The sequence below is a fragment of the Triturus cristatus genome, chromosome 2_2, assembly GCF_964204655.1.
Source record: "Triturus cristatus chromosome 2_2, aTriCri1.1, whole genome shotgun sequence".
NCBI lineage: Eukaryota > Metazoa > Chordata > Amphibia > Caudata > Salamandridae > Triturus > Triturus cristatus.
The window spans coordinates 291,528,959-291,554,553 of NC_140582.1; the positions used below are offsets into that span (position 1 = coordinate 291,528,959).

At 48.9% G+C, this 25,595-nt stretch overlaps 1 protein-coding gene across 3 annotated transcripts in view; it reads left to right on the top strand.

Moving 5' to 3' along the window:
• The window catches only part of LOC146862153 (RNA exonuclease 1 homolog), a 919,286-nt gene that overhangs the window by 659,577 nt on the left and 234,114 nt on the right, over positions 1 to 25,595 (top strand). For all 3 annotated transcript variants that reach the window (XR_014978103.1, XM_085641330.1, XM_085641329.1), the window contains one exon: positions 24,698 to 24,808. Coding sequence is in view for 2 of the 3 variants with exons in the window: in XM_085641330.1 (XP_085497456.1) it covers positions 24,698 to 24,808 (111 nt within the window). In the remaining variant the exon portion in view is untranslated. The remainder of the gene's footprint in view (positions 1 to 24,697; positions 24,809 to 25,595) is intronic.

Consider the following 25,595-nt stretch of genomic DNA (forward strand, 5'->3'; position numbering starts at 1 on the left):
GCACCCCACTCTGAGGTCAGGAACCGTGCCTGCTCTGGCAAGAGGTGTTTTACCTCCTCCAGCAGGATGGCTGGTAAATCTGCTTCAAATCCGATCAAGCTGACCCTTTGGGAGGATCTTCTGTTGCAGCAGCAGGGTGGGTCCTCCACTCGAACCTGTCTACTCTCTGCTGTCTTGTGTGGAGATAGGGTGGTGACAGTTGACAACTTTCGACCTTCCTCCCAAAGTCTATATTGTCATTGTAGCAGCCAGGCGTCCCTCCACCAAGATGGTATCCGCCTGTCTTTGGAAAAGATTTATGGCATAGTGTGCAGAAAAATAGTGATCCCCTTTCTGCCTCCCTGTCTGAAGCCTCTTTATAATTGTCCCCTCAGGCTTCTCACGTTGAAAACAGCCTTCCTTGTGGGAATTGCATCTGCCCGTACAATGAATGACCTGCAGATCTTCTCATCTAAGCTGCCTTACCTCTGTCTAACCTATATAGGTACCATAATGTCACTTCCGTTGGGGACGCTCATGGTGGCGTATTTCGAGTTGATCAACGCCACCCATCAGCGCGCATGGGTACTGCTCATGAAAAATCTTGTAGGTTCAAGTCTGATGCCTGGCAAATTCAAAGGTAAGGAATCTGTGGGTAGAAATAGTCTCTACCAGGTAAGGCGATACTAAAGGTAAGTAACTTGTTTGTTAGGGTTCGGCACATGACTAAAAGTCCTGCAAGGAGTGTGCCCTTATAAAAGCGAGCCAGGAACTCTAAGCTGTATGTTGCCAAACACTGAAAGGCAACTCGGAAGTCACTTTTGAAGGAGACGGTGTGGACCTTTATTCATCTCAATGCCATTCCTGCAACAGGTCGCAATCAGTCTTCTGGGAAGTCAAAACAGAAGCACAAGAAGGTCAAGCAGGAAGCTTCCCAGTCCCACCACTCTGAAGCTGCAAGGATGTTAGGGTGCGCCACGGTCATACTTAGTCCGCCGTCAGAAAGCAGATGCCACAACTGACCCCGATACACCACCCGACTTCCACGTCCATCAGTGATGTTGCATCAGATTGAGGCCTTTAGTGAGGTCCTGTTGCTAATTTTTGACACACTTTTGTCTCTTTATGGCGTGCTTTCAGGCGACAGGGATCTGCATAGGCCTCCAGTCGGATTACAACCACCGGGTCCGCCCTTGGCGCAATTTGTGCTTCCTGTACCCACCTCGGTCTGACACACAGGCCTACTTCCAGTGTTGCACAATGTCAACGCTGGTCTATTTATCCGATTAGGCCTACTGCACTAGAGGAAGACCCTGTTCTATAGTCCTGTTGGACTCAGTAAGTTTTATCCTAACCGAAATAACGTCCTGAAACTGTACCGGTGCACCCAGCTCCACTTAATTCAGACTCAGCAGAACCATGCCTTTGCTTTGGAGCTACACACCAGTGCTCCAACAACTTCTAAGTTTAGACTTGGATCTAAGCCATCCCGCCTTTGAAGATGACAGTGGAGAGGAGGAGAGATCATTTCCCCCAACACTGATGATGTCAATGTATACATTGACTTGCAACATGCCAGGGGAAGACACTTCCTTGAACACTGGGCGTTGAACCCCCAGGCCATCAACGGTAGAGGGTGCTTCCTTTGCTGTGGTAATAACCAGCAGAGGTATAGGGTTTACAGCGACTAACTATGGAAGTCACAACTAACCTACTGAATGAAGTTTTGCAACCTGGACAAACTTCATTTGAAATCTTAATTCCTTTTTAATGAAGCCCTGACTGACACCCTAATGGGCACCTGCTCTAAGCCTTCCTCGTGTTCCTCCTGCACCAAATCCTCCCCGTCCACATGTGGGAAGCAGGATGAGATATTTCCTCCAAGGGTGGCAAATGTTAACATCTCATTCTACACCGCAAGGTGTGAGTGCTTATGGACCATTAGTTCCTACCTACTGTTCTACTTAATTCAACTACAGGATTATGAAAATAATAAACACCTTACCCACAAAATGCTGGCAGGTCTTCTCTCGTCCGGGTAGGTGAATACAGTCAAAATGGGCTTAATCAAAAAGTGGGAGTTTGTCTACATTTTTTGTTCTAGACAAATGCGTTGATCCAGTAAGAGTAAAAATTGAGTATACTCTGGACATTTCCTTTTATTTAGCGAATACCTATATCACAGGTGGTAAAGACCGGATGTTAATCGAACCAAGCAGACAGACACGCGCTGTTCTGCTCCGACGTGGTCTGTGCAGGCTGTAGAATATTCAGACCCGAGTAAGACCTCGCTATAATTACTGATTTAAACAAACGGGCCTTTATCTTCTCACGAGCCGGAGCAGCTGCCCCTCGTGCAACCACCTACCTGTTACCACAATACAGGTCACGGCAACACAGCCGGTTGATTGATCCATCTTGATCAACCCACAGAACGAAAAGCCTGCACTTCCCGAGTGTATATACACCCTCTGGAGATCGTACCCGGACAACACACATTGTCGTGCCTCGATAACTGTGCCTTGCACGTGGATTTGTCCCACTGTGCCATACATCTGTCTGCCAGCCTCTCTCTACCCTCACTTGGGTGCCCGGCTGGGTCCCATGTGAGTATTCTTTTTCTTTTGTACAGTTACCGGTGGCACATCCAAAACACACGGCTGCGCATACTACCCTTCAGATGTCCCTACACCTCTAGGTCCTGAAGAGACCCTACACTGCACACAGGGCTGAAACGTCGTCAACAGATAACAAAAGCGAACCATTAAACCAGCACTTATCACTGTATAAGAAGCGTGGTTCATATACTGTATACTTCATAATGGTTGACTTTATGATAAATTGAAAACCTTGTACATATGTCACCACTGTTTTAGGTTCCATTTTTTCACTGGGGACACTACTCACTACTGTTAGAACATTATTTAAATACCCTGTATATATATATTTTTTTAAAAACAATATAAATATTTGTATGTGTAAAACAAAATTAAGGTGCGTTTGGCCTCCTCTCCTTTTAAAATCACTCTAACCCCTTAGATTGCCTTTGTGCATCATTATATCTGAAAGAAACATGTTAGATTCCTTACCTTAGAATATCTCCAGGCGTCAGGCTGGATCCGGAAAGATTTTCGGCAGCAATACCCTTGCGCATCGCTAGGCGACGTCTGCGGCTCCGAGTCAGTCGTTGGCGTCGTGATCGCTGGGATGACGTCGTCGGAGTACTAGACGCCGCCCTCGCGCGCTGACGTCAGTTCTTCTTTTTTCCGCGCCAGTAAGCGCAGATCCGGGAAGAGCATACCCTTAAGTAACATTTTGAGTAAACATTTTTAACTTTTTTGGTTCCTGTTTCGAGTCGACCTCGGCTCCTTGTGGCGGTAGGGATGCCCGGGTTCAAGCCGTGCGACGCCTGTCACCGGTTACGGATCACCACCGCCGGTGTGTCTACTGCCTTGGGGCCGATCATGATGCCGAGTCGTGCCTAGACTGCCGGGCCTGGACCTTGAAGGCTAGGCGGGAGTCTGCTCCGCGCTGCTCAAGGTCCCGGTCGAGGGGGAGGTCGAGGGACAGGTCGCGGAGCAGCAGCCATCACCGCTCGTCGGGGTCGAAGTCCTCGCATTCCGGTAAGTCGAGGCACAGTAAGAAGTCGAAGAGGCGACATCACTCTTCTGACTCCCCTCGCCGGTCACGCGACTCGGCTGAGGGTTCGGGTGGCACCACCCGCGCGGCTCCGTCGGAGCCGCAAGAGTCACATCCGGCCCCGTATCCTCCGGTCCCTGGGCCTGATGCGACTCCGAGCGAGATCCGAGACTTTCTCATGGTCATGAGGAGTCTCACTCCGCTGTCGAGACCTGCCGGCGCACCTTCGGGCCCCGCTGGTCTGACTGGGAGGCCAAGCGAGCCGGCGGCTCTGGCTACGGTGCCGTCGTCGACTTCGGTCCCGACGCCGCAGGCCCCCGTGGGATCCAGGCCTGGATCCCAGTCTACGCCGGTTGACCTTACGACCCCTCCGCTGGCGCCGACCCCCTCTGTGCCGCCCCCGGCGCAGTCTTCGGATGATGTTGTCCCCTGGTCCGGGCCCGGCGTCGGAGCGGCGCCGCCCGTCGCGTTCTCCGGCGCCGATGGGGATGACCCATTAATCTACCGCCCGGCTCCGACCTTTCAGCCTGTCTACCAGGAGTTGGATGACTGGGACGACTGGGAGGGTTCCGAGGACCCTCTGTCACAGCAGTACGAGTTAAGTCAGGACTGGGCAGAAGAGCTGGGGGATGCCAGTGGTCTCGACACCTCCCCTGACACTGGCTTCATCTCTCCTCCCTCCATGGCTGCGGAGGAGGGTGCTACCTATTCTGTGGTGCTGCGCAGGGCTGCCAAAGCCCTTCATCTGGAGCTCCCTGCAGTGGCCCTGAGGACTAAACTCCTCATTGAAGTGCTTCAACCACCAGTAAGCTCCTCGGAGCCTCTGCTGCAGTTCAATGAAGCACTGACTGACGTTCTGATTGGCACCTGGTCCAAGCCCTCCACAGTCACACCTGTGGACCGGAACGTGACCCGGAGCCACCGCCCCGGGTGACCCCAGCTTTGTCGGTGCAACCCACCCCTGAGAGCCTGGTTATCCAGGCCTCTACCTCCCAGACCGCCTTCCCGTCCGCTCCTCTTGATCGGAAATCCAAAAGGTTGGAACAGTTTGGGAAGAAACTGTTTTCCTCCCTTAGTTTGGGGTTGCGGTCTATCAACACCGCGTGCCTTTTTGGACCATTTCACCCACTCCTTGTGGGATATGGTGGCGGACGTGCTGCCCCAGTGTCCGGAGGATGCCCAGACAGGGCTCGCGCTGAGGGGCGGGATGCAGCACGGTAGTCGATACGATGTGGGCTTGACACAACGGACTCGCTAGGTAGGGCAGATGCGACCACGGTGGCGATTCGTCGCCACGCCTGGCTGAGGTCCACAAATTTCTCCGGGGATGTCCAGAGCACCCTCATGGACATGCCCTTCATGGCCGTCGCCTTTTTGTCAACAAAGCGGATAGTGCGCTGGAGCGCTTTAAGGACTCCATGGCTACGGCCAAGTCCTTGGGCCTCTCGGCACGCGCCCGCAAACTTCCACTATTTGCCTCTTTTGTGGCCAAGGAAGGGGCGCCCCCACACGTCCGTCTAGCCACAGGCCGCAGAACCAGCCTCAACGCGGTCGCGGACGTGGATTCCACCGAGGCGGAGCAGGGGGACAGAGAGCCGGTCAGCCCACGTCTGCCCCAGCAGCATCTGCCTCAAAGCCTTCCTAGTCCGAGCTTTCAGGCCCATTTCACGCCAGTGGGAGGCAGAGTTTGCCATCACCTGCTCCACTGGCGTACCATCACATCGGACAGGTGGGTGCTGCAAATCGTCCGAAGGGGCTACTCCCTCCCCTTCGAGGCGACCCCCTCCAGCCATGCCACCGCAGTACCACCGCATGTCGGGGGATCACTTGCAACTTCTGCAGGAGGAAGTTACGGCCCTCTTGGCCAAGGGGGCCATCTAGCGCGTTCCTGGCCCAGAAGTAGGTCGGTGTTATTTCCACTACTTTCTGGTTCCCAAGAAGGGCAAAGGGGGCCTATGCCCTATCTTGGACCTCAGGATCAACAATGCCTTCCTCCGGAAGGAGAAGTTCAAGATGCTCACCTGGCTTCCCTAGACCCTGGAGACTGGATGGTAGCATTGGACTTGCAGGACGCATAATTCCACATCCCTGTCCTGCCGGCCCACCGGCGTTACCTGCGGTTCATGGTAGGCCACGAGCACTTTCAGTTTACCGTGCTCCCCTCCGACCTCACCAGTGCCCCTTGGGTGTTCACGAAAGTGATGGCAGTGGTTGCAGCTCATCTGCGCAGATTAGGGGTTCCAGTTTTCCCCTATCTCAACGACTGGCTGTTGAAGGCGGGCTCGCCCCAGACAGTCGTTTCCCACCTCCAGAGTACGGCCGACCTCCTGCATTTGCTGGGGTTCTCCATCAATGTGCCGAAGTCGCATCTGAGTCCCTCCCAGAAGCTCCTTTTCATCGGAGCGGTTCTGCACTCGGCGCAGTTCCGGGTCTATCCTCCGGAACAGCGGGTTCGGCATATTCACGCTCTGATTCTGATCTTTGAGCCTTTATCCCGAGTTTCGGTCAGGTGGGTGCTGCGGCTGCTGGGTCTGATGGCCTCCTGCATCCTGCTGGTACATCACGCCAGATGGCAGATGTGGGCTCTGTAGTGGGACCTGAAGTTGCAGTGGGCCCAGCATTGGAGCAACATGTCCGACCACGTCCTGATCTCAGAGGGCACTGTAAGACAGTTGCAGTGGTGGCTCACGTTCCGCGATTGGGTCAGTGGCAGATCCCTCCCCCTACCCCAACCGGAGCACGTAGTGGTGACGAATGCGTCCCTCCTGGAATGGGGGGGCCACATGGGAGAGGCGGAGATCAGAGGCCACTGGTCTCCGGCGGAGTGCCGGCTCCATATCAACCTATTGGAGCTGCACGCGATCCGGCTTGCACTGAAGGCATTCCTTCCCTCTGTTCGGGGAAGTGTAGTGCAGGTGTTCATGGACAACACCACCGCCATGTGGTATTGCAACAAACAGGGCGGGGTGGGGTCGTGGACCCTTTGTCAGGATGCTCTGCGCCTCTGGACATGGCTGGAACATCAGGGCATCACCCTGGTGGTTCAACACCTGGCGGGCTCTCTGAACGCCAGGGCGGACGAACTCAGCCGCTGGTGCATGATAGATCACGAATGGCGTCTGAACTTGGACGTGGCGCAAGGCCTCTTTCAGCAGTGGGGAGAGCCTTGGTTAGATCTATTCGCCACCGAAAAGAACGCGCAATGTCATCAGTTCTGCGCATTGGAATTTCCAAGGCGGCACTCGCTCAGACGCTTTTCGTCGTGAGTGGAGTTGTTGTCTGTTGTATGCCTTTCTGCTGATACCACTTCTGCCCAGAGTGCTGAAGAAGATCAGGCGCGACCGGGCCCAAGTCATCCTTGTGGCTCCAGATTGGGCACAAAGATACTGGTATCCCGAGCTACTCAGTCTATCAATCGATCCCCCGATTCATCTGCCTCTTCAGGAGGACCTTCTGTTGCAGCAGCAGTGGACAGTCCTCCACCTGAACCTGTCCAACTCCATGCATGGAGATTGAGCGGCGGCAGTTGATGCCATTTGACTTGCCTCCTGAAGTCTGTGATGTCATTCTGGCAGCCAGGCGTCCCTCCACTAAAAAGGTATACGCCTGCAGGTGGAATAAATTTGTGGCATGGTGCACAGCAAAGGCTGTGGATCCCATTTCCGCCCCTCTTTCTGAGGTTCTCCTCTTTCTTCTTTCCCTGGCCCAGCAGGGCTCTGCTCTGGGCATCCTCAAGGGATATCTTTCATCTGTTTCTGCTTTCTTACGGCTTCCTGATCAGCCTTCTCTTTTCAAGTCCCCTGTTGTTGCTCGATTCTTTAAAGGCATTACTCCTATGTATCCTCCTGTCCCTTTCGTAATGCCTCAGTGGGATTTGAACCTGTTGTTAACCTATCTGATGTGCGCTCCTTTTGAGCCACTTCATAATTGTCCTCTTCGTCTTCTGACTCTTAAGACTGCTTTCCTGGTTGCCATCACCTCTGCTAGACGGGTGAGTGAGCTCCAGGATCTGTCTTCTAAGCCTCCTTTCCTCTCTGTCCATCTTAAGGTTGTTCTCAGGACTCGTCCTTCCTTTCTCCCTAAGGTGGTAACTGCCTTTCACATCGACCAGTCTGTTACATTGCCCACCTTCTTTCCGCATCCCTCGAAAGAGGAAGAAAGGCTCCACCGTCTGGACCCCAAACAAGCACTGTTGTCCTATCTGGTCTGCACGAAACAGTTCCGGGTGGACGACCAACTCTTTGTTGGCTACGTGGGCGCTAAGAAGGGGCGGGCAGTGCAAAAGCGAACCATCTCACGGTGGGTCGTTTTATGCATTAAGGCCTGTTATTCCTTGGCTAAGAAGGAGCCTCCTGTGGGGCTGAGGGCCCGTTCCACTCGGGCCACAGCGGCTACTACTGGCCTTGGTCGGGGAGTCCCTCTGCAGGACATTTGCCAGGCAGCTACGTGGGCCTCGCTGCACACGTTTGCTAAGCATTACTGCCTGGACAGCCAAGTCTGGAGAGACGGCTTCTTTGGCCGTTCCATTCTCCAGGACTTCCTGGTGTGATCTTGGTTCCCAGACCCACCACCGGGGTTGGTATTGCTGGGGTATCTATTCTACGGTAAGGAATCTAACTTACGTGTTTCTTTCAGGTGAACAAGTTGCTAACCTTCGGTAACGATATATCTGTAAGAAACATTAGTTAGATTCCTTACCGCCCCACCCATCCTCCCCGTTCTGCGAACTGATATTTAGGGTTAAGGTCATCCCTTTCAGGGGCCTAGATTCATGGCACCAGTGTTGGTCTCTTGCATGGCTCTGCGTTCCTGGCGCAAAACGCTATGTACAAGAACTGACCTCTTCGCGCGAGGGCGGCGTCTAAGTACTCCGACGTCATCCCGGCGATGCCGACGACGGACGCGGAGCCGCAGACGACGCCTAGCGACACACAAGGGTATTGCTGACAAATCTTTCAAGATCCAGCCTGACGCCTGGGGATATTCTAAGGTAAGGAATCTAACTAACTAATGTTTCTTTCAGATATATCGTTACAGAAGGTAAGTAACTTGTTCATCAGTACAACGTTGCTATTAGTCCACAGAAGCCATTGTTTTTGCTAATAATTTAACTACCCTGGTTTCGTGTGAATAGGGTCCCCCTTGTTTCTGGTTGTCGGATGTTAAATCAAAGCATAATAGATTCAACATCCTATATTGCCAGCATGTTAGAGCCGGTAAACATTATTTCCCTAACTGGTCACTCTGCTTTCATCAGGGCTTCTGTGCCTCCCTGCCTACTCCTCTGTAAATGCAAAAAAACTGTACCCACAAGGAGGCATAAGGCTCTCCTACCTGGCTTTAAATAATAGCAAAACCTGTTAGTTATGTTGCATGGTTGGCAAGATCTTGCTGGCTGTCCCTGAAGAATTTCTGGCCAACCTGGTCAAACTTTCCATGCCACAAAACACATTGTGCATTCTGGACTGCACACTACAGACAGTTTGGGTAGAGCAGTTGGCACTAGCGTGTTGCTTCAGAGGCACACTTTGAGGTGCATGGGTTTCTCTGAGGATGAGGAAGCCTCTGATGGACATACCATTTGAAGCCTCTCGCCTATTTGAAGAGAAGCTCGATTCAGCATTGGAACACTAAAGAAAACCAGACCGACCTTTGGACCTGCAGGACACCTACTTTCATGTGCCCTTCCTACAGTCCTACATATGCTACTTGCGGCGCAAGGTGGATCAAGAGCAATTTCTAATTGCCTTGTGCCCATTTGGCCTCACCAGTGCCCCTCAGGTGTTCACAAAGGTGAATGAAGTGGTTTCAGCACACCTTCGGAAGTCGTGGATTCCAGTTTTACCCTTCCCCAATGACTGCCTGTTGATGACGGTTTTGCAGTAGTCAATGGTATACTACCTCAAGACAACTGTAAACCTCTAACGTTGGGTTAAACATCAACGTTCAGAAGTTATACCTGACTTTCTCAGATGATCCCTTTAATTAGAGCCATTTTAGATACAGTGCTGTTTTGGCCCTTACATCCGCTGCAACGAGTCAGGCATTTGTGCTGTGATCCTGACGTTTCAGCATTTGTCCTGGGTCTCTGACACAGTAGTTTTGAGGCTTGAGTCTCTTGGAATTTTTCATCCTACTCCTCAATTATGGCAGGTGGCAAATGCAGGCTCTGCAGTGGGAGGAGGAGTCTGATAAAAAAAGGCCTGCAGTGGTGACTCAAATTTGACTGGTGGTCCACCCCCTCCTTGCCCCCACCTGGGGCCCATGGCTGAAATGGATGCATCACTGCTGTGATGATGGGTAGGTAATCTAGTCTCCACCTATCCCAGAAGTCCACATCCACCTGTTGGAGTTGCAGGCCATTCTCCTGATGCTGAAAGCCTTCCCACTGTCCATCAAAGGAAGGCCGTGTCAGGTTCTCACGGACTATGTGGTACTGCAACAAGCAGGGCGGAATGAAGACCTGGGTCTGTTCTAGGAGGCACTTTGTCTCTGGAGATTGCTGTTGTACAGGGCATTTTCCTGGCATTATCTTTGAATGCCAGGGGAGATGAACTTAGCCAGAGGTGCCTAGCAAATCACGAATGGTAGTTTCACCTGCACAGGGTATCGTCCAGCAATGGGGACATTCCTAGATAGATCATTAAGCCACCGCTGGGAGAACTCAATATCAAAGTTTTTGTGTGCTGGAGTTTCCAAGAAGGCTCGGTCTCTGAAAAGGCATTCCAAATAGAATGAAGCACGGGACTCAAGTACACCTTTTGCGGACACCTCACCTACACTGAGTTCTGAAGTTCAGGAAGGGCAGGACCCAAGTCATCCTAGAGGATCTAGATTAGGCAAGAAGAGTGTGGTAACCAGACTATCTGGCATGAACATTTGATCTCCAATTAGGTTCCCACTTCAAGACAGAACTTCCATCGCAGCAGCTGGGCATTGTCCTGTACCCAAACCTTAGCAATCTGCACCCCCATGTGTGTAGAAAGAAAAGCTGCAGTTGACTGTGTTCAATATTCCTCTAGAAGTTGTGAATGACATTTGTGCTGCCATGTGTCCTTCTACAAGGTCTTGCCACATTGTACAGATGTACACAATGTCCAGATGTGCACAATATCTTGTGTATTTTAAACAATGTCAAAGGTTTCTCTGGGATTGAGGCAACGGAGACTGCACTAATCTAATAGTACGGTGAAGTGTGAATTGGGCTTTTAATGCACAGGACCTGATACTCAATACGCCTAAGCCTCCTGGGATTGAACGAACTGCCCTTACCACGTTTTTTCACATGCTGCTGAAAACCTGGAGGTGATGAATGGGGTAACACCGACTGTAGTGGTACGCCCTGGCCAAAGGTCAAAATATAAGACCGGTCACTACAATAATCTTTTAAACAATTAACGCTCTAATTCGGGAAGAGATTCACTTAGAGAGTTCACTACCATCATTAGCATTAAGAAACAAATAAAACAACACACACAGCGCTCAAGCTAGAAGGCCAACAATTGAATGCCCTGAAGAAGTCCGGGAGAATGAAACTCTTTGGCTACAGTTTTATCAATTGTGAAGGAGAAGTCACAAATAAAGAAACAGAAATACACCTGCTGAATTGATGTCATGTTTAACTGTGTGACAGGATAATATTTGAATGAAACACTATTGTTGCAATTGTAACAATCTCCATGTTATATTTCAATCTAGAGTTCTGGATCAAACTGATTTATTTGATCTTGTGTATTTTATACCTGGCACAGCAAAGACTTGCAGTGAGCACTGTTGAATATTACTGGTCACCCCTTTTAGCCTTGTTACGTTTAGTGGACCAACTGTTCTATTCAGATCGCCTCTTGTGATGAGTTTTTGAATAGGTTTGTCTCTATAATTTCCTCCTAAACCTTTTGTGATGCCACAATGGGTTTTTAATTTGATCTTCATTTTCCTCTTGTGAATGCCATTTGAACCACTGCGCAGCAGTCTACAATGCCTTCTGACTCTGAAAACTGTGTTCCAGGTTGCGGTAACCTTGGCTCATCAGGTGAGTGAACAAGTTCTCAGTGCAGCGGCCTTGCACCACATTTTTTTACCCCCCAAGTAGTGATGTTGAGGACCAGTGACTCCTTTTTACCCAAAATCATGACCGCTTTTCATGTTGTGCAAGCTATCACTCACCCAACGTTCTTTGCTCCGCCTCACCCATCGAATGTAGATGTTGGAGTGCAGAAGAGTTTTTGCATCAATCACACCAAAGATTATCTGGTGGACAATCTGTTTTTTGTGGGGTTCTGTGGGGCATTGTAAGGCAAGGCCGTGCAGTTAGTGAAGGTAGGTAGTCCTCTGCATTAAGATCTACCATACCCTGGCCAAGAAGCAGCCCCAGAAGAGCTGAGGGCCCATTCCACCAGAGCCAAAGCTTCTGCCGTTTCTTTGGCATGCAGCGTGTCTGTTCTGAAAAGCAGTCGGGCTGCAATGTGGGCAGCGGTACATGCGTTCCCAAAGCACTACTGCCTTAACAACCAGGTCCAACAGGAAGGTCATTCTAAAGTTGCAGCTTCCATCAGAAGAACAAGGTACTTACTTTTGGATAATGGTCTTTCTAGTGGATACATTAATCACCAATTCCTCAACGCCCTATCGCCTCCCCATTCGGGGAATGACCTTTTTTTCTATCTAAATCAATTTAGGATCCTGCACATTGGTACCTTTGATTATTGTTGGGCTTTGTTTCCGAGTGCATGTCCCGAGAGTCAAGAAAGAAACTGACATAATTGAGCAAGGGTTGGGCTTAAATGTGACTCTGTTCCATGACTTCTGGGGCAGTACGGCAATGCAGAGAGACACAATGCCAACTAGTGTGTGTGGAAGCACTGTTAAATCTTCTGGATCTAGACTTGCGCCTTGGGATATTCTAAAGGTGATGACTCTGAGGTGAGAGTATCCACCAGAAAGTGTTTTACCTAACATAAGTGGTTACTTATCGGTAGGAGTAGTTTTGCAGCTTGAAGAATTATCTGGATTCACATGCGACCCACCCGCCTCGCCAGGAAATGAGGTGAAGCAAAGCAAACAAGGGCATAAATAAGGTACAATCATGAGGAAGCCCAATGACAATAAATGGGCAGACAATCGCCGGGAAAAAAATGTATCTGAAAATGGCGACCATGCGCAGAGGCATCCGGGGAGGGCGTCTGACGTCAGGAGAAGATTGGACTTGGCATCAAATGGTGACAGTCAAATCCCAACAGCAAAAAAAAAAGACTACTACAATAGTTTTGGACCCGACCATAAGATGCCAGAGTATTGCACAGCATGTGAATCTCGTTTTCGGGTTGAAACGTTGCCACTTTGTATTAATTTGCCTGGACTTCATGATCCTACTGGGCATAAGTTTTGATGTGTACTGTTTAAGATGTTGTGCACTTGTAGCTAGACTTTGTTACTTTTCTTATCTATAATTGTACATATTGCACGGATTGCACTTTGCATGAGCACTGGGCCTATAGGCCCTATTCATGGAACTCCTATTTTGTTTATATAGTGAAGATCACTATTATGGACAGTTAACCATCAAGGAGAGTCACCACTATGAATGTGTGCATACTGATGTTCAAGTGATCTATTGCATCCTCTTGCCTCTTACTTACTGTATACATCTCGTTGGTTGCGACCCATTGTCGCCTGTCATATTGTTTTGTTTGATCTTGATGTATATTGCCCTACCTGTTGAACAAGTTACTCATTTATTTTTTTATTTTAAGTTTTGTATAGCGCGAACATGATTCAGGTGGGTATCAGAGCGATATACACACGATTTACATAGACAACGAAAAACAGCAAGGGGAGAAAAATCAGGGTAACAGTGGGACAATATACAACAGAGGCACGATGAAATTAAGGTGGACATAGGAGGCAGCTTGGGTGAGAACTGTGAGAAGTTGGCCTGATATATGATGTCACTAGTTCTAGTGTACACCTTGTATCAGTCCAAACAACCCTTATGGTGATTGGTTGTAAAGTCAACCTTATAGACCAGCAATCCTAGTGGTAGTATGGACAAGAGCAGTCTTAGGCTAAACTCTGTATGGCATGTGAAGCCAGCTGTTATACCATTTGCAACCCCTTGAATACCAAATGAAAGGACACCACAACAGATATATTATAAAAAAAATAGAATTTATTTATTCTAGTCAAAATACCCTCAGGTTTCGATCCCTGTGCGAATATTGGGATCTCTTCAGGACAGGAGGGTGTCAAGATTACCTGGGGGTAGCCTGGTAGGGAGGGGAGAGAAATAAAAACGGTTGCAGAAATAGGAGAATAAAGGTTAAAATTAACAATAAAAAGGCGCGGGGAGGGTGAGTTGGGTGGAAGGAGAAGAGTGAAAAAAGTTGCGAATAGTGAATCTTAAGGTAAGAAGTAAAATGAGAAGGGAAGGAAGAAGGGTGTATCTCTATAGTGGTGAAAGGACCCGTGAATGGGAGAGGAAGTGAAAAGGAGAGAAGATTGCGAAAACTTACGGAGTCAAAATTGAAGAAGGGGATCCAATAACTGCCACACAAGGTGGAGAGGTAAGAGGCCCAATTGCGCCCGGTCAGAGCAGAGTAATCGGCGTCAGGACCTGACCTGGTTAAGGGTAATGAGTCCTGAGAAGGCCTACTCACCCTCCCCGCGCCTTTTTATTGTTAATTTTAACCTTTTTTCTCCTATTTCTGCAACCGTTTTTATTTCTCTCCCCTCCCTACCAGGCTACCCCCAGGTAATCTTGACACCCTCCTGTCCTGAAGAGATCCCAATATTCGCACAGGGATCGAAACGTCGTCGACAACCATTTCTAAACTCCATTGTATTATTATCTGAAATGTTGGAGTATGAAATGCCTTACTGACTTTGTGTTAATACTTACCTTCGTGCACCAAAAAGTCACCTTTTAATCACTTGCCTGGGTACCGGAAATCGGCTGATTTCCTCTTACCCTGCCACCAACTCACTCACTGTTCAAATTTTCTCCTTTACTATTTTATTGTAATTTACTAGTATTTTTTGCATGGTCTTTAAACATAAAACCCAACTTTTCATTGTACTAATTGCGGTATGTCACTTTATTCTGTTTGAATGGGACCACTGTTCCTTACAAAAATGTACCTACCCTCGGTCCCGTCTGACTCCTAGGGTCTCCTTGTTTCTTTAACTCTCTCTTTCACAGGGAAGCAAGGGCCAGTCTGGAGGAGCCAAACCAGCGGTGGAAAGTCAAGGGTTCGTCGTCACAGAGGTTACTAGCCAACGGGCAAGCAACCGGACAGACGCGTTGAGCAGGAAAATGCAGAAGGGCCCCACGCAGAACTCGTGGAGTGTGGAGGGCTGATCTTCGGTGCAGATGGTGCTCAGGGTTGGGGCTTCTCAATCCCCAGAGCACAACTTCGAGGATGCCTCAGAAGCTGCGCTGGAAGCTACTCGCCAATTTTCCCAGGTAGCCGGTCCCACGTCTCTCGTCGCCTCCACGGATCTCAGCTTTGCTGTGGATGTGGATCAGGGTCAAAGAAGTCTGGAAGTCAAGGCGCTGGTCGGGCTCTGCAGTCGGTTCTCGTAGAACTTTGGGCAAAGCAAACGGCAGGTCGCTTGATGGTGCCTGTTTGCACAGGGTGGCCACTCCTTGGCCACAAGGGAGATTCTTCAGTCTTCTTCCGTAGTCGAATGTCGAAGGTCCATAGTTTCTGTTCAAGTTTCAGTTATCAGGATAATCCAAAGTCCTAAGGACTCAGCTCCCACTCTTATACTAATCTGGGGGGCTGGGTTACCTGCTAGGTCCCTCCTATGGGTGGGACCAGGGAGGGGGGTGGTTACACCCCCTTCCCTTTGTCCAGTTTCGCGCCAGGACTGGGTCTGGAGTGCCCCAGCACCGGTTTGAACCGGACTATACATGGGACACCGTGTGTGCCCCAGGCAGTGTCTCGTTTCATTCATCCCTCCCTGCCCCAATACACTAAGGCCTGTCTAGGGTGGTGCTAGCACCTCCCAAGGCAGGAAACCTATTGTCCAAGCCCCACTCGCTGGAAGGACTCCCAGCAGCAGGAGGTCAGACTTGTCTGTGGCAGCAGCATCCATTTTGTGATGTTGGGGCTCTGGTTACCCTTAACCGGGTAGTAGGTCTTCAACATGTCTTCTCCCTCTAGAAGGGAGGAATACTATCCTCATAGCCAGAAATGGTGTGGGGGTAGTATTCCAAAGTGTTTGACACCTTACACAACATGTTTTGATAAAGCCAAACCATAGTTACCATAACCACGAGGATTATAAGGCACTTTAGGAGTATATGGTAGGCGATATCATAGAACAGCTATAAGGACATGGTTCCGAAAGCTGCAGACAGACTCAGCTCATGCTAGAGCACCATCTCACATGTTACCAAGCACTCTGCCTTCAGGATTGTTAAGGCCTGCCATAGGAGTGGCTGAAAGGTTACCCATGTGTCTATATATAAGGTAGGTATAGGAATACTACACCTAAGCAAGGGGTGATTACACAACCTTGCCCCAGCTGAGGGATCAGCCAGTTGTGTCATAATAGAAGGCCAGCCAGGGGTGGCATAATACATGCTGCAGCCCCTGGTAGGCCTAGGGTACACCTATGCCCTGGGTACCTAAGCTACACTGTACAGGGCCCTAGAAGGTGATCCTTACCAAATGGGTTCTGTACCTAAAGTACATAGTGTGACTTTAGAGAGAGAACAGCTGGGCAGTGGGTCTGATTAGCAGGCCCACAGCCACATCTAAGTCGAAAACCAGTGAAGCAAAAGCAAAAAGTGGGGGTGAACATAGAAAGCAGACCCTACTCTCCTACAAGAACTTTAAGCTTGTTCAGTTTTCCTGGCATCTTCCTTCGGCTCAGTCTGATACCCTTCATCCTTGTGACTTGCACAGTGTATCAGGTTGATAGTCCACAAGGAAGATGTAATGGTCTTCAATGCTCTCTTCATACCACGCTTTTTTTCAGATTTATTTAATTGATTATCTGCAACAGATGAGAAATTGACCAGTCTCAATTTAGAGAAACAGAAACCTATTTGGCGCATTTGAAATTCTGGGTCTTAAATAACATCTTCAAACTAAGGCAAAAGAGAGAAAATTAAACAAATCAAAGGCAATTGTAACAGTGAAGACCGCTAAGGATAAGGATGGTGCAGTCTGTGTGATGCCTCCTAAGCAGGAAAGGTGATCGGAGGTCTGGACATAAATACAAATGTGTGTTGTGGGCAGTGTGGCACAGTTGTGACTGTGGGGCGCGGCCGCAATGGCGAGTCGGCCTGCATGCTTCAGGGAGGTGTGGTGAATTCCAGTGGCTGGGCAAATGTGTGGAGCTTGTGACTGTGTTGCACGCTTTGGGGCTTTCCAGTGGTTTCCTCTTGACACCCCCCACGCCATTGGGGGGGGTCTCAGGCGGGTGTGCGACGTCCCTCCGGCGAGTGAGTCTCTGACTTGCCCTGTAGTAACTTTCAGGTGTATCCCCTGCTAGGTTGTTGAGGCATGTCCCCTCGCAGCTGGAAACAGTGTGTGTTTCAGGGTGGGTGGGTGTCATTCTTGGTATCTTTTGTGTTGTAAGACTCCCAACACCCCCCTCCAGTCCTATCGCCACCCCTTGTGCACACCAATTTGAGTGCATCTGCTTGCGCGTGCGCCCAGTTCAATAAGATAGATAACGAGCACTGAATGTCCAGAGCAGTGGGTGCCTTCCATGACGTTGCAGTTTGCCACTTAAATTGTACAAACGCGAGGTCTATAAATCTATTCAGGTTACTCCCGCTAGTTGCGCTGTAATAGCCGTTATCTTAGTCCAAGTCACCAACTACCGGGCACTCCCAAACCATACGGTACAATATGACTTCCATTTTTCTACACTGGTGGTAGGAGTGAACTTCGAGAGGGTTGTCCCCAAGCCGGGACGGGACCATGATCAATGCCTCGCATAGCGAGTCTGGTAGCTGGGCCAAGAATGTGGCACAATATTAGATTGGCAGCTCATCTGTGCCTGGTGTCTTATGCTGGGCAATTTGGGCAATGGCTGGTCGTATTTTCTCAAGCTGGAGTGGCCCATCCTGATCAGCCCACTGGAGCGGGGAGAGGTGGAATAACGGTAGCCCCCATTGGAACCTGCATGTTTGGTCCAGGGGTGGAGTGTTCTCAACCCTGTACTGAGTTTGATCGTGATCCTGAAAGACTGCTTTACTGGCTACCTGCGTGACTACCATTGAGTCATCCTCACGTCTGGCTCCTATGGGGGCGCACTGTTGCTCTTCTTTGTCAACCATGCCAGCATCCTCCCAGACTGGTTCCCCTCAGCATACAACATGGTCAGCTTGCGCTTGTTGTCCAGCCCTTTCCCCAGCGTACTTCCGCTACTCTAAGCTGTTTCCACAGCCGCTGAAACCTCTCAACTCCCCACATGGCACGCATGCAGTGAACCTGCGGGACCACTTTGTGTGCATCCCATCCCAGAGCCCTGGACGGGCTGGATCTTATATTAAGGTTTAAGTATTGAGTGATACTTTGACAGGTCTTCCCTAAATGGAGGGTCTAATAGCACCTCAGTTTGCAGCTGCCAGGTGGGTATCCTCGGATGCGTTCTGCACCACTGCACAGCTAATTGCAGAGGACAGTGGTTCGAGAGAATAGGTTCCAAGTACTCTGATAAGGTAACTTGTGTACCAAGCCGCTCAGTGAATATGATGAGATCCAGTCTGGTGTCAAGGTCATGGACAGAGAAGTAAAACAAATACGGTCCATCGGATTCCCCATTCACCACACATTGTGCAGCTGTCATTTGGGCCTTCCAATTTTGGAAGCATTGTGCCATCGGATACATGCAGCATTGCGCGGGGAGGAAGAGTGGTCGCAGTTAACATCCAGCACGCAGTTGAAATCCCCTCTTCATATTCCCGGAGACTGTGGGTCCCAGAAGAGCGTGGGGGTGAGTTTGCTAAGGAAACCTTATTGGTTAGTGTTGTGTATACGTACCCCCACCGAGGTCATTGGAGCATGCACTCGATCTGTCATCTTTCGGTGATCTGCTCTTAATATATTCAAATTAGGAGACCACATTGATTTCTCATATATAGCTAAGTGTTTGTTGAGAGTGGCTTCTAAGTGACTCATGGCGTCCATGGCCTGGTCTGCAGAGGTAGGAGGCAGCGCAGGGCCACTGGGGTTCGGGATCTGACTTTTGGCTGTTTTAGGCTTCAACATCATATTATTGCTGGGTTACGCCCTGTCAGGTGTCGTTGGCCCCCTGCCCGCTCAAATAGCACACAGTTACAGCTTAAGGGCAGGGTAGCAAGGAATGGGTCCTGCTTCCACTTGTAGGGTCTCAGAGCAATGACCCTATGTCCCCCAAACAAAGACACAGCAACTTGCACTGTGCAGGGGCCAGCCAGTCACACCAGTACTCACACCTCACTCCGTACCCTACTCCACCTCAGTCCAGTGGTCCGGCTGAAAGGAGAGGGACTGCCCCGGAAGGGCTGTGTTGGGCCAGTCTGCCACCCTGAGTTGCAGACTCGACAATCAGTGTCCCAGGAACCCCATGGGCAGACCTAGTGTACTTCGGCCCTCTCTGACAGTTTGGGCCCGTCTGGCTGGTATCACCAGGGCAAAGCATGGTGCAGGCCCAGGGAAGACTGTGTCAGGAGGCCTCTGTCTAGGGCAACGCTTTCCCCGGGTCGAGCCCTTCTCTGGGCTGCAAGCATAGTAATCCGAGACGCATGGGTCCCTAGTGCCTACCTCAAATGTTCTGGCCTGCTAGCAACCCCTTAGGCCTCTTCAGTCTGGTTCTGGCAGGGCAATGCAGGGAGCAGACCCCATGAATACAGCAGCCGGAGGCACCGATATCCCCTGTTCACTGTGGGGCTTCTGCCATATAAGTCCTGATGCTGCACATTCTCAGAGCCGCGCTCTTCCACCTCGGGGCCGACAGATGCAGTACTGCAATGTCAGGGGTCTGCTCTCCCAGGTGCCGCCAGGCTCCTTGCTTGCCCAGGCAAGGGAAGATTGGGCCTCCAAATCACTGGAGTGCCCCTAGTGATAGTGCACATGGGCATCAGCTCCATTGTTAGATAGTTTTTTTCTGCCATCGGGTTCGGATGTGAATTGCTGCGCTCCGGTTTGGCACTGTTTCTCTGGTTCCCTTTGACGCGTAATCCACTACCCTCGATGGTATTGTTTCTCGATAGCGTTTCCCATTCTCCACGTATCGTTCCGACTCAAAGATCTTCGATTGGAAAATTTGTGGAGGGCCATTGGGCCTACGCACGCAGGGCTCGCTAGCAGTCGATGGAACGGACTTCATTCAAGCTCTATCCCGGGTGTCGCACCAAGTTTCCGCGCACCGACCTGCACGATGTGTGCAACCTCTGTTTATCCCCGGAACATGACGAGAAAGACTGCGACGCTTGCTGGTTGTTTAGATCAAAGAAGACGCTCCGTAACCGTCTGGCTCGACGTCACGAGGTGCATCGCCAAAGTGGCTCCGTACCAGACATCTTTGGCGAAGATTCCGACCGAGAAGAAACACAAGCTCAAAGAGCAGAGGAAGAAGAACACATCTCTGTGTCCGAGGCAGACTCTGACATGGAAGAAGAGGCGCAAGTTACACATTGTCAGCGTACCGTGAGTACAGAAGCCCCTTTGCCCCAACAACACAAGACCAAAAAGGCTCCGGTCCTTCCTCTGCCTCAGGGCCAAGGTCGGCACTGAGCAAGTTTTGAGCACCCCGCCCCCATGTCTCGCGCCGAAACACAGAGAAGCCTTCCGGCTTGAGTCAGCCCCATGCCAGCACCAAACCGAAATCCTAGGCGCCGAAATCAAAGAATGTCATGGTCCACATTCCATTTTTATCGAAGACTAAATCTTCGGTACCGAAGAGTTCAGAGCCAAAACTTTCAACGCTGGAAACGGCGAGCAAAGACAAAATGACTCCACCAAAAGAGCCTCGGTCTGATCTTCCCCTTTCAGATCCGAAACAGAAAGAACTGGTTATATACCCAGACACTAGTCATATCCATGCCAAATTGCCTGAAAAAAGGTATATGGGCCAAAAGGAAGAGTACCACATTACCCTAAAGAGGAAATATTGTGGGTACTATCCCTTCACCACCATATATTTCACCTCCTTTGCCCACGAATCCTCAGTTACTCATAACATCCACTAATTCACCACCACCACCACCACTATAACCTGACCCACATGATGAAGGATTTGGGGATGAGGATAGGCCACAGGATGTTGACCCATGGGAGGATTATGACACTGACCCAAACACGGATAATGACCCTGACTTATCTCCGTCAGGACCATCACCACCTTACGACAATATAGGGTACATTAAGCTTCTTAATAGGGCTGCTCATTATCATGGGGAGGAACTGCATAAGGAGGTTTTAGAGGAGGACTTCTTGTTTGAGACCCTAAGTTCCTCTAAAAAAACTACCCATACACTGCCAATGCTTAAGGGGATGCTTAAACACGCAGATGAGGTTTTTTAAGATCCTGTAAGGGTAAGAATCATCACGCCTAGGGTTGAGAAGAAATATAAACTGGCACCTACTGACCCGACTTGTATCAAGGGTCAGCTGCCCTGAGACTCTCTTGAGGTTTCCAATGCTCACAAGAGAGCTAACTCACAGACCACAGGTGAGGCACCTCCTCCTGACAAGGAGTCCAAGTTAATTGATGCCTCTGGCAAAAGGGTAGCCTCACAAGCGGCTAATCACTGGCGTATCGCTAATGCTCAGGCTCTGTTAGCCAGATATGATAGGGCTCATTATGATGAGTTAGAAAAAAACTCATGCAATTTAGAAAGCACATGCAATTTCTGGCTGATGAACATAAATCTAAGGCAAATGATCTTATTCAGGAGGGCAAACTTATCACCAATACCTCCATAAAGTGCACCCTAGACACAGCAGCGTGTGCAGTAAACACCAGCATACTGCTACGCAGACATGCATGGTTGAGAATTTCAGGTTTCAAACCTGAGGTATAGGCCTCTATTCTCAACCAGCCATTTGCTAAAGAGCTCCTCTATGGTCCAGCAGTTGACACCTCGCTGGAAAAGATGAAAAAATATACTGAAGTCGCAAAGTCCATGGGGGCTTTGCAGTTACCTGCGAATAGGGGTTCCGTTTGTCTCTCCTTTTACAAGGGTGGCTCCAAAAACATTTATACGGAAAACCCCCACTCCTCTTACAAGGGCAACAGCCAATCACCCTCATCAAGAGGCTATTTCAGAGGAGGTTTTAGAGGAAACAATGGTGAGGGAAGAGGCAGAGGCAACTCCACAAGCACTTCCCCTGCAAATAATAAGCAGTGACTTCCTTCCGCTACCCCCGATCATTTCACTCCTGTCGGGGGACGTCTCTCACAATTTCTCCCTGTCTGGAACACGGTCACCTCAGACAAATGGGTTTTTACAAAATATCCAATATGGTTACTGCCTGGAACTTACCGACACTCCCCCAAACATTCTTCCAAGATCACACACAATGTCACAAGAACATCTTACCCTTCTAAATCAAGAAGTTCTCTCTGTTGGAGAAAGGAGCTATAGGACCAGTCCCATTAAAATATCAAGGGGCAGGGGTATACTTCCTGTACTTCTTAATTCCCAAAAAGGACGGCTCTCTCAGGCCTATACTAGACATCAGAGAACTAAATCTATTCATTCAGTCGGACCACTTTCACATGGTCACACTCCAGCAAGTGCTCCCGCTCCTTCAACAAGGCATATTTCTGTCCACTCTGGACTTAAAGGACGCCTATTTCCATATCCCAATACACCGTGCTCCCCGCAAGTACCTTAAGTTCGTAGTAGCAGGCCAGCACTATCAGTTCAAGGTGCTCTCATTCGGAATAACTACCGCACCCAGGGTTTTCACTAAGTGCCTGGCAGTAGTCTACGAAGAAAACACATTCACGTCTTCCCATATTTGGACGACTGGCTCATAAAAGCCAGCTCGCAAAAAAGCTGTCTACGTCACACTCACAAAACAGTGCAGTTGCTCCACAATCTTGGATTCACAGTAAATCTGCCCAAATCCCATTTACAACCATCCAGCACACAGGTGTATCTGGGAGCCACAATAGATGCACAAAAGGCTTTGACCTACCCCAATCCGGTTAGAATCTGCAACATGCTAACTTTACTCTGTCAGTTTCAGCCTCAACACTCATTGCCAGCGAGAGTGTTCATGCAGTTACTAGGGATGATGGCGTCTTGCATTCTAATAGTCCCTTACGCAAGACTCCAGATGCGTCCCCTTGAGGAGTGCTTAGCACGTCAAAACCAGGCTCATGGTCTTTCTTTAGAGGGCCTGTCATTAAAGCATTTATGGAGGGACTTAAAAGAATCATTGCTCCAAGACTTCCACCTGCTCCATTGTGGAATCTCAACATTGTCCTTACCAAACTGATGGGTCCACCCTTTGAGCCATAACATAGATGTGAACTGCAATTTCTCACTTGGAAGGTAGCTTTCCTCATAGCTATCGCATCACTAAGGAGAGTAGGTGAGCTCCAGGCACTAACCATAGAAGAACCATTTTTACAAGTACACCAAAACAAAGTGGTTCTTCGGACCAACCCTAAATGCCTACCAAAGGTCATTTCTACCTTTCATATCAACCAATCTGTTGAGTTGCCTGTGTTCTTCCCTCAACCAGATTCTGTGGCAGAATGTGCTTTGCACACTTTAGATGTGAAAAGAGCACTACTTTATTATGTAGAAAGGACGAAACCTTTCCGTAAGACAAAACTGTTTGTCTGTTTTGCGCCACCACATAAAGGCAATCCTATATCAAAATCAGGCATTGCAAGGTGGATATTCAAGTGCATTCAGACATGCAATGCAAAAGCAAAACGAATACTCACAATTCCCCCTAGAGCACACTCCACACACAAACTAAGGGCTTCTATGGCATTCTTAGGGAATATACCCATAGACGACATCTGCAAATCTGAGACATGGTCTACATCTCATACATTCACCAAAGATTGTGTAGATGTGTTAGCAAGACCGCAAGCTAGTGTGGGCCAAGCAGTTTTACGTACACTATTTCATGCAACTGCAACAGCTACAGGTTAGCCACCGCTTTGGGAGATAACGGTTGTATAGTCTATGCAAAGCATGTGATCTACAGCTCACATGCCACAAACAAAATGCTACCTACCCAGTATGCATACGTTCTTGGCATGTAGAGCTGTAGATTCACATTCGCCAACTGCCTCCCCAGGTACCTATACCTGTTGCAGTAATATCTTACTTAGATACATTTATACATGGACATCTCTTACTACTCTTACTAACTCCATTATCACCCTCTGCGGCAAACAATCTAACAATGGAGCCGATGCCCATGCGCACTAACACCGAAAGGAGCAGTCACCGACCTCATGACTGGAAAAGACTTCTTCGAAAAAAAAAAAAGTGCAAACATCCGGACCCAGCACTAGATGGCAGGCTATGCAGAGCATGTGAATCTACAGCTCTACATGCCAAGAACAGATGCATACTGGTTAAGTAGAATTTTCCTTTTTTTATTGGAGCCATATTTGTGTTTGTACAAATATTTCATTAAGAAAAGTTGTTTTCTATTACATTTTCAAATCTTTTTGGGCAATAGATAGTTGCAGCATTTGCTTGCATCAAAGTCACTAAGATGTGGACCAGACTTATGTTAATTAAGTTCCTAAAGATCTATTCTGTGGTGATACTTTTTTTCTCGTAGAGATCATATACCTTGATTGTCTACCTGAAATATTTGCAAAATTGGTATCAGTAGAAGAGCACTTGCTTCCACATAAAATTAATATTTTTTCATAGCAGTTTCTGGTTATTGGGGTCAAATGTTATGTTTCCTGGGATTTCGATGGGGTCGAAGGTTGGGTAACACTCAGAGGTATGATCTGTCCACAACTAACTGCAAAAATCAATTGTTGTACTTACTGACTAGATAAGGTGAATGATATTTGTCCGTAAACCGCTCCTTCACCAAAAAATAACCAAATACCACAATGGCGTGTTTTTCTTTCCCACCTATAGTTACATGTCCACGAAGGGCAAAAGGATAACTTGGATGGCTTTATGATGACCTTTAAAAAACCACCTCCAGCTGATGGAAATTATGGAGTATTTGCTGTGGATTGTGAAATGGTAACATGTAATTGATATTTTACCTGACTATGGAAGTTAGTTGTTGATGCAAGCTCCAGTTGTTTTTTTATTATGTGTACTATGAAAATGTAAACATTTACCATAATGTTTAACCTCCTTCAAGGAAAGTTCGGTCTTTTTTAAAAACTACTGTTTAGTCTGGTAGAGAATTTTTTGGGAGTGCACCATTTCACTTACCAGAGTGCTTTGCCTAGGTTATAATCCTATCTGTGATTTTATCTGAGCAGCACATCTTCATGAGTCAGCCCAGCAGTGGGGTATCCCTCTTGACGGTACCACACACACTGTGTCGCCCTATGCAGATCACTTGTATATCCAAGACACAACACCAAACATATCCTCAATATCGTCTACTTTCCTGGAATTTGAGGAAACAGCTGACTTACAAGTGAACTGAGGGAAATCTTGCACCTTTCCATTTCGCAACAATGTCCACCCTCAGGCAATCAAAATGGGTGACACTGCGCTAGCCTGGAGAACAGCTGCAAACAGTTATCTGGGGGTTTGTCCATACCATTTCCAAAAAAGACATGTTTAAGGGTAACCTGAAATGTGCTGACATAACCCTTAGATATCAAATCTGCTTCTGGCAATGGCTCCCCCTTGCACTCAGAAGCAGGATAGCACTTCGAAAATGGTCGTCCTCACCTGCTATATTATTTGTAAATGTACTGGTGTTTCCTCAGCGTCGCTTTGTCTGCGATTTAAATCAATTGTTGGGGGACTTGCTGTGGCACGATGGGAGGTAACGTGTGGCTCTTCAAAA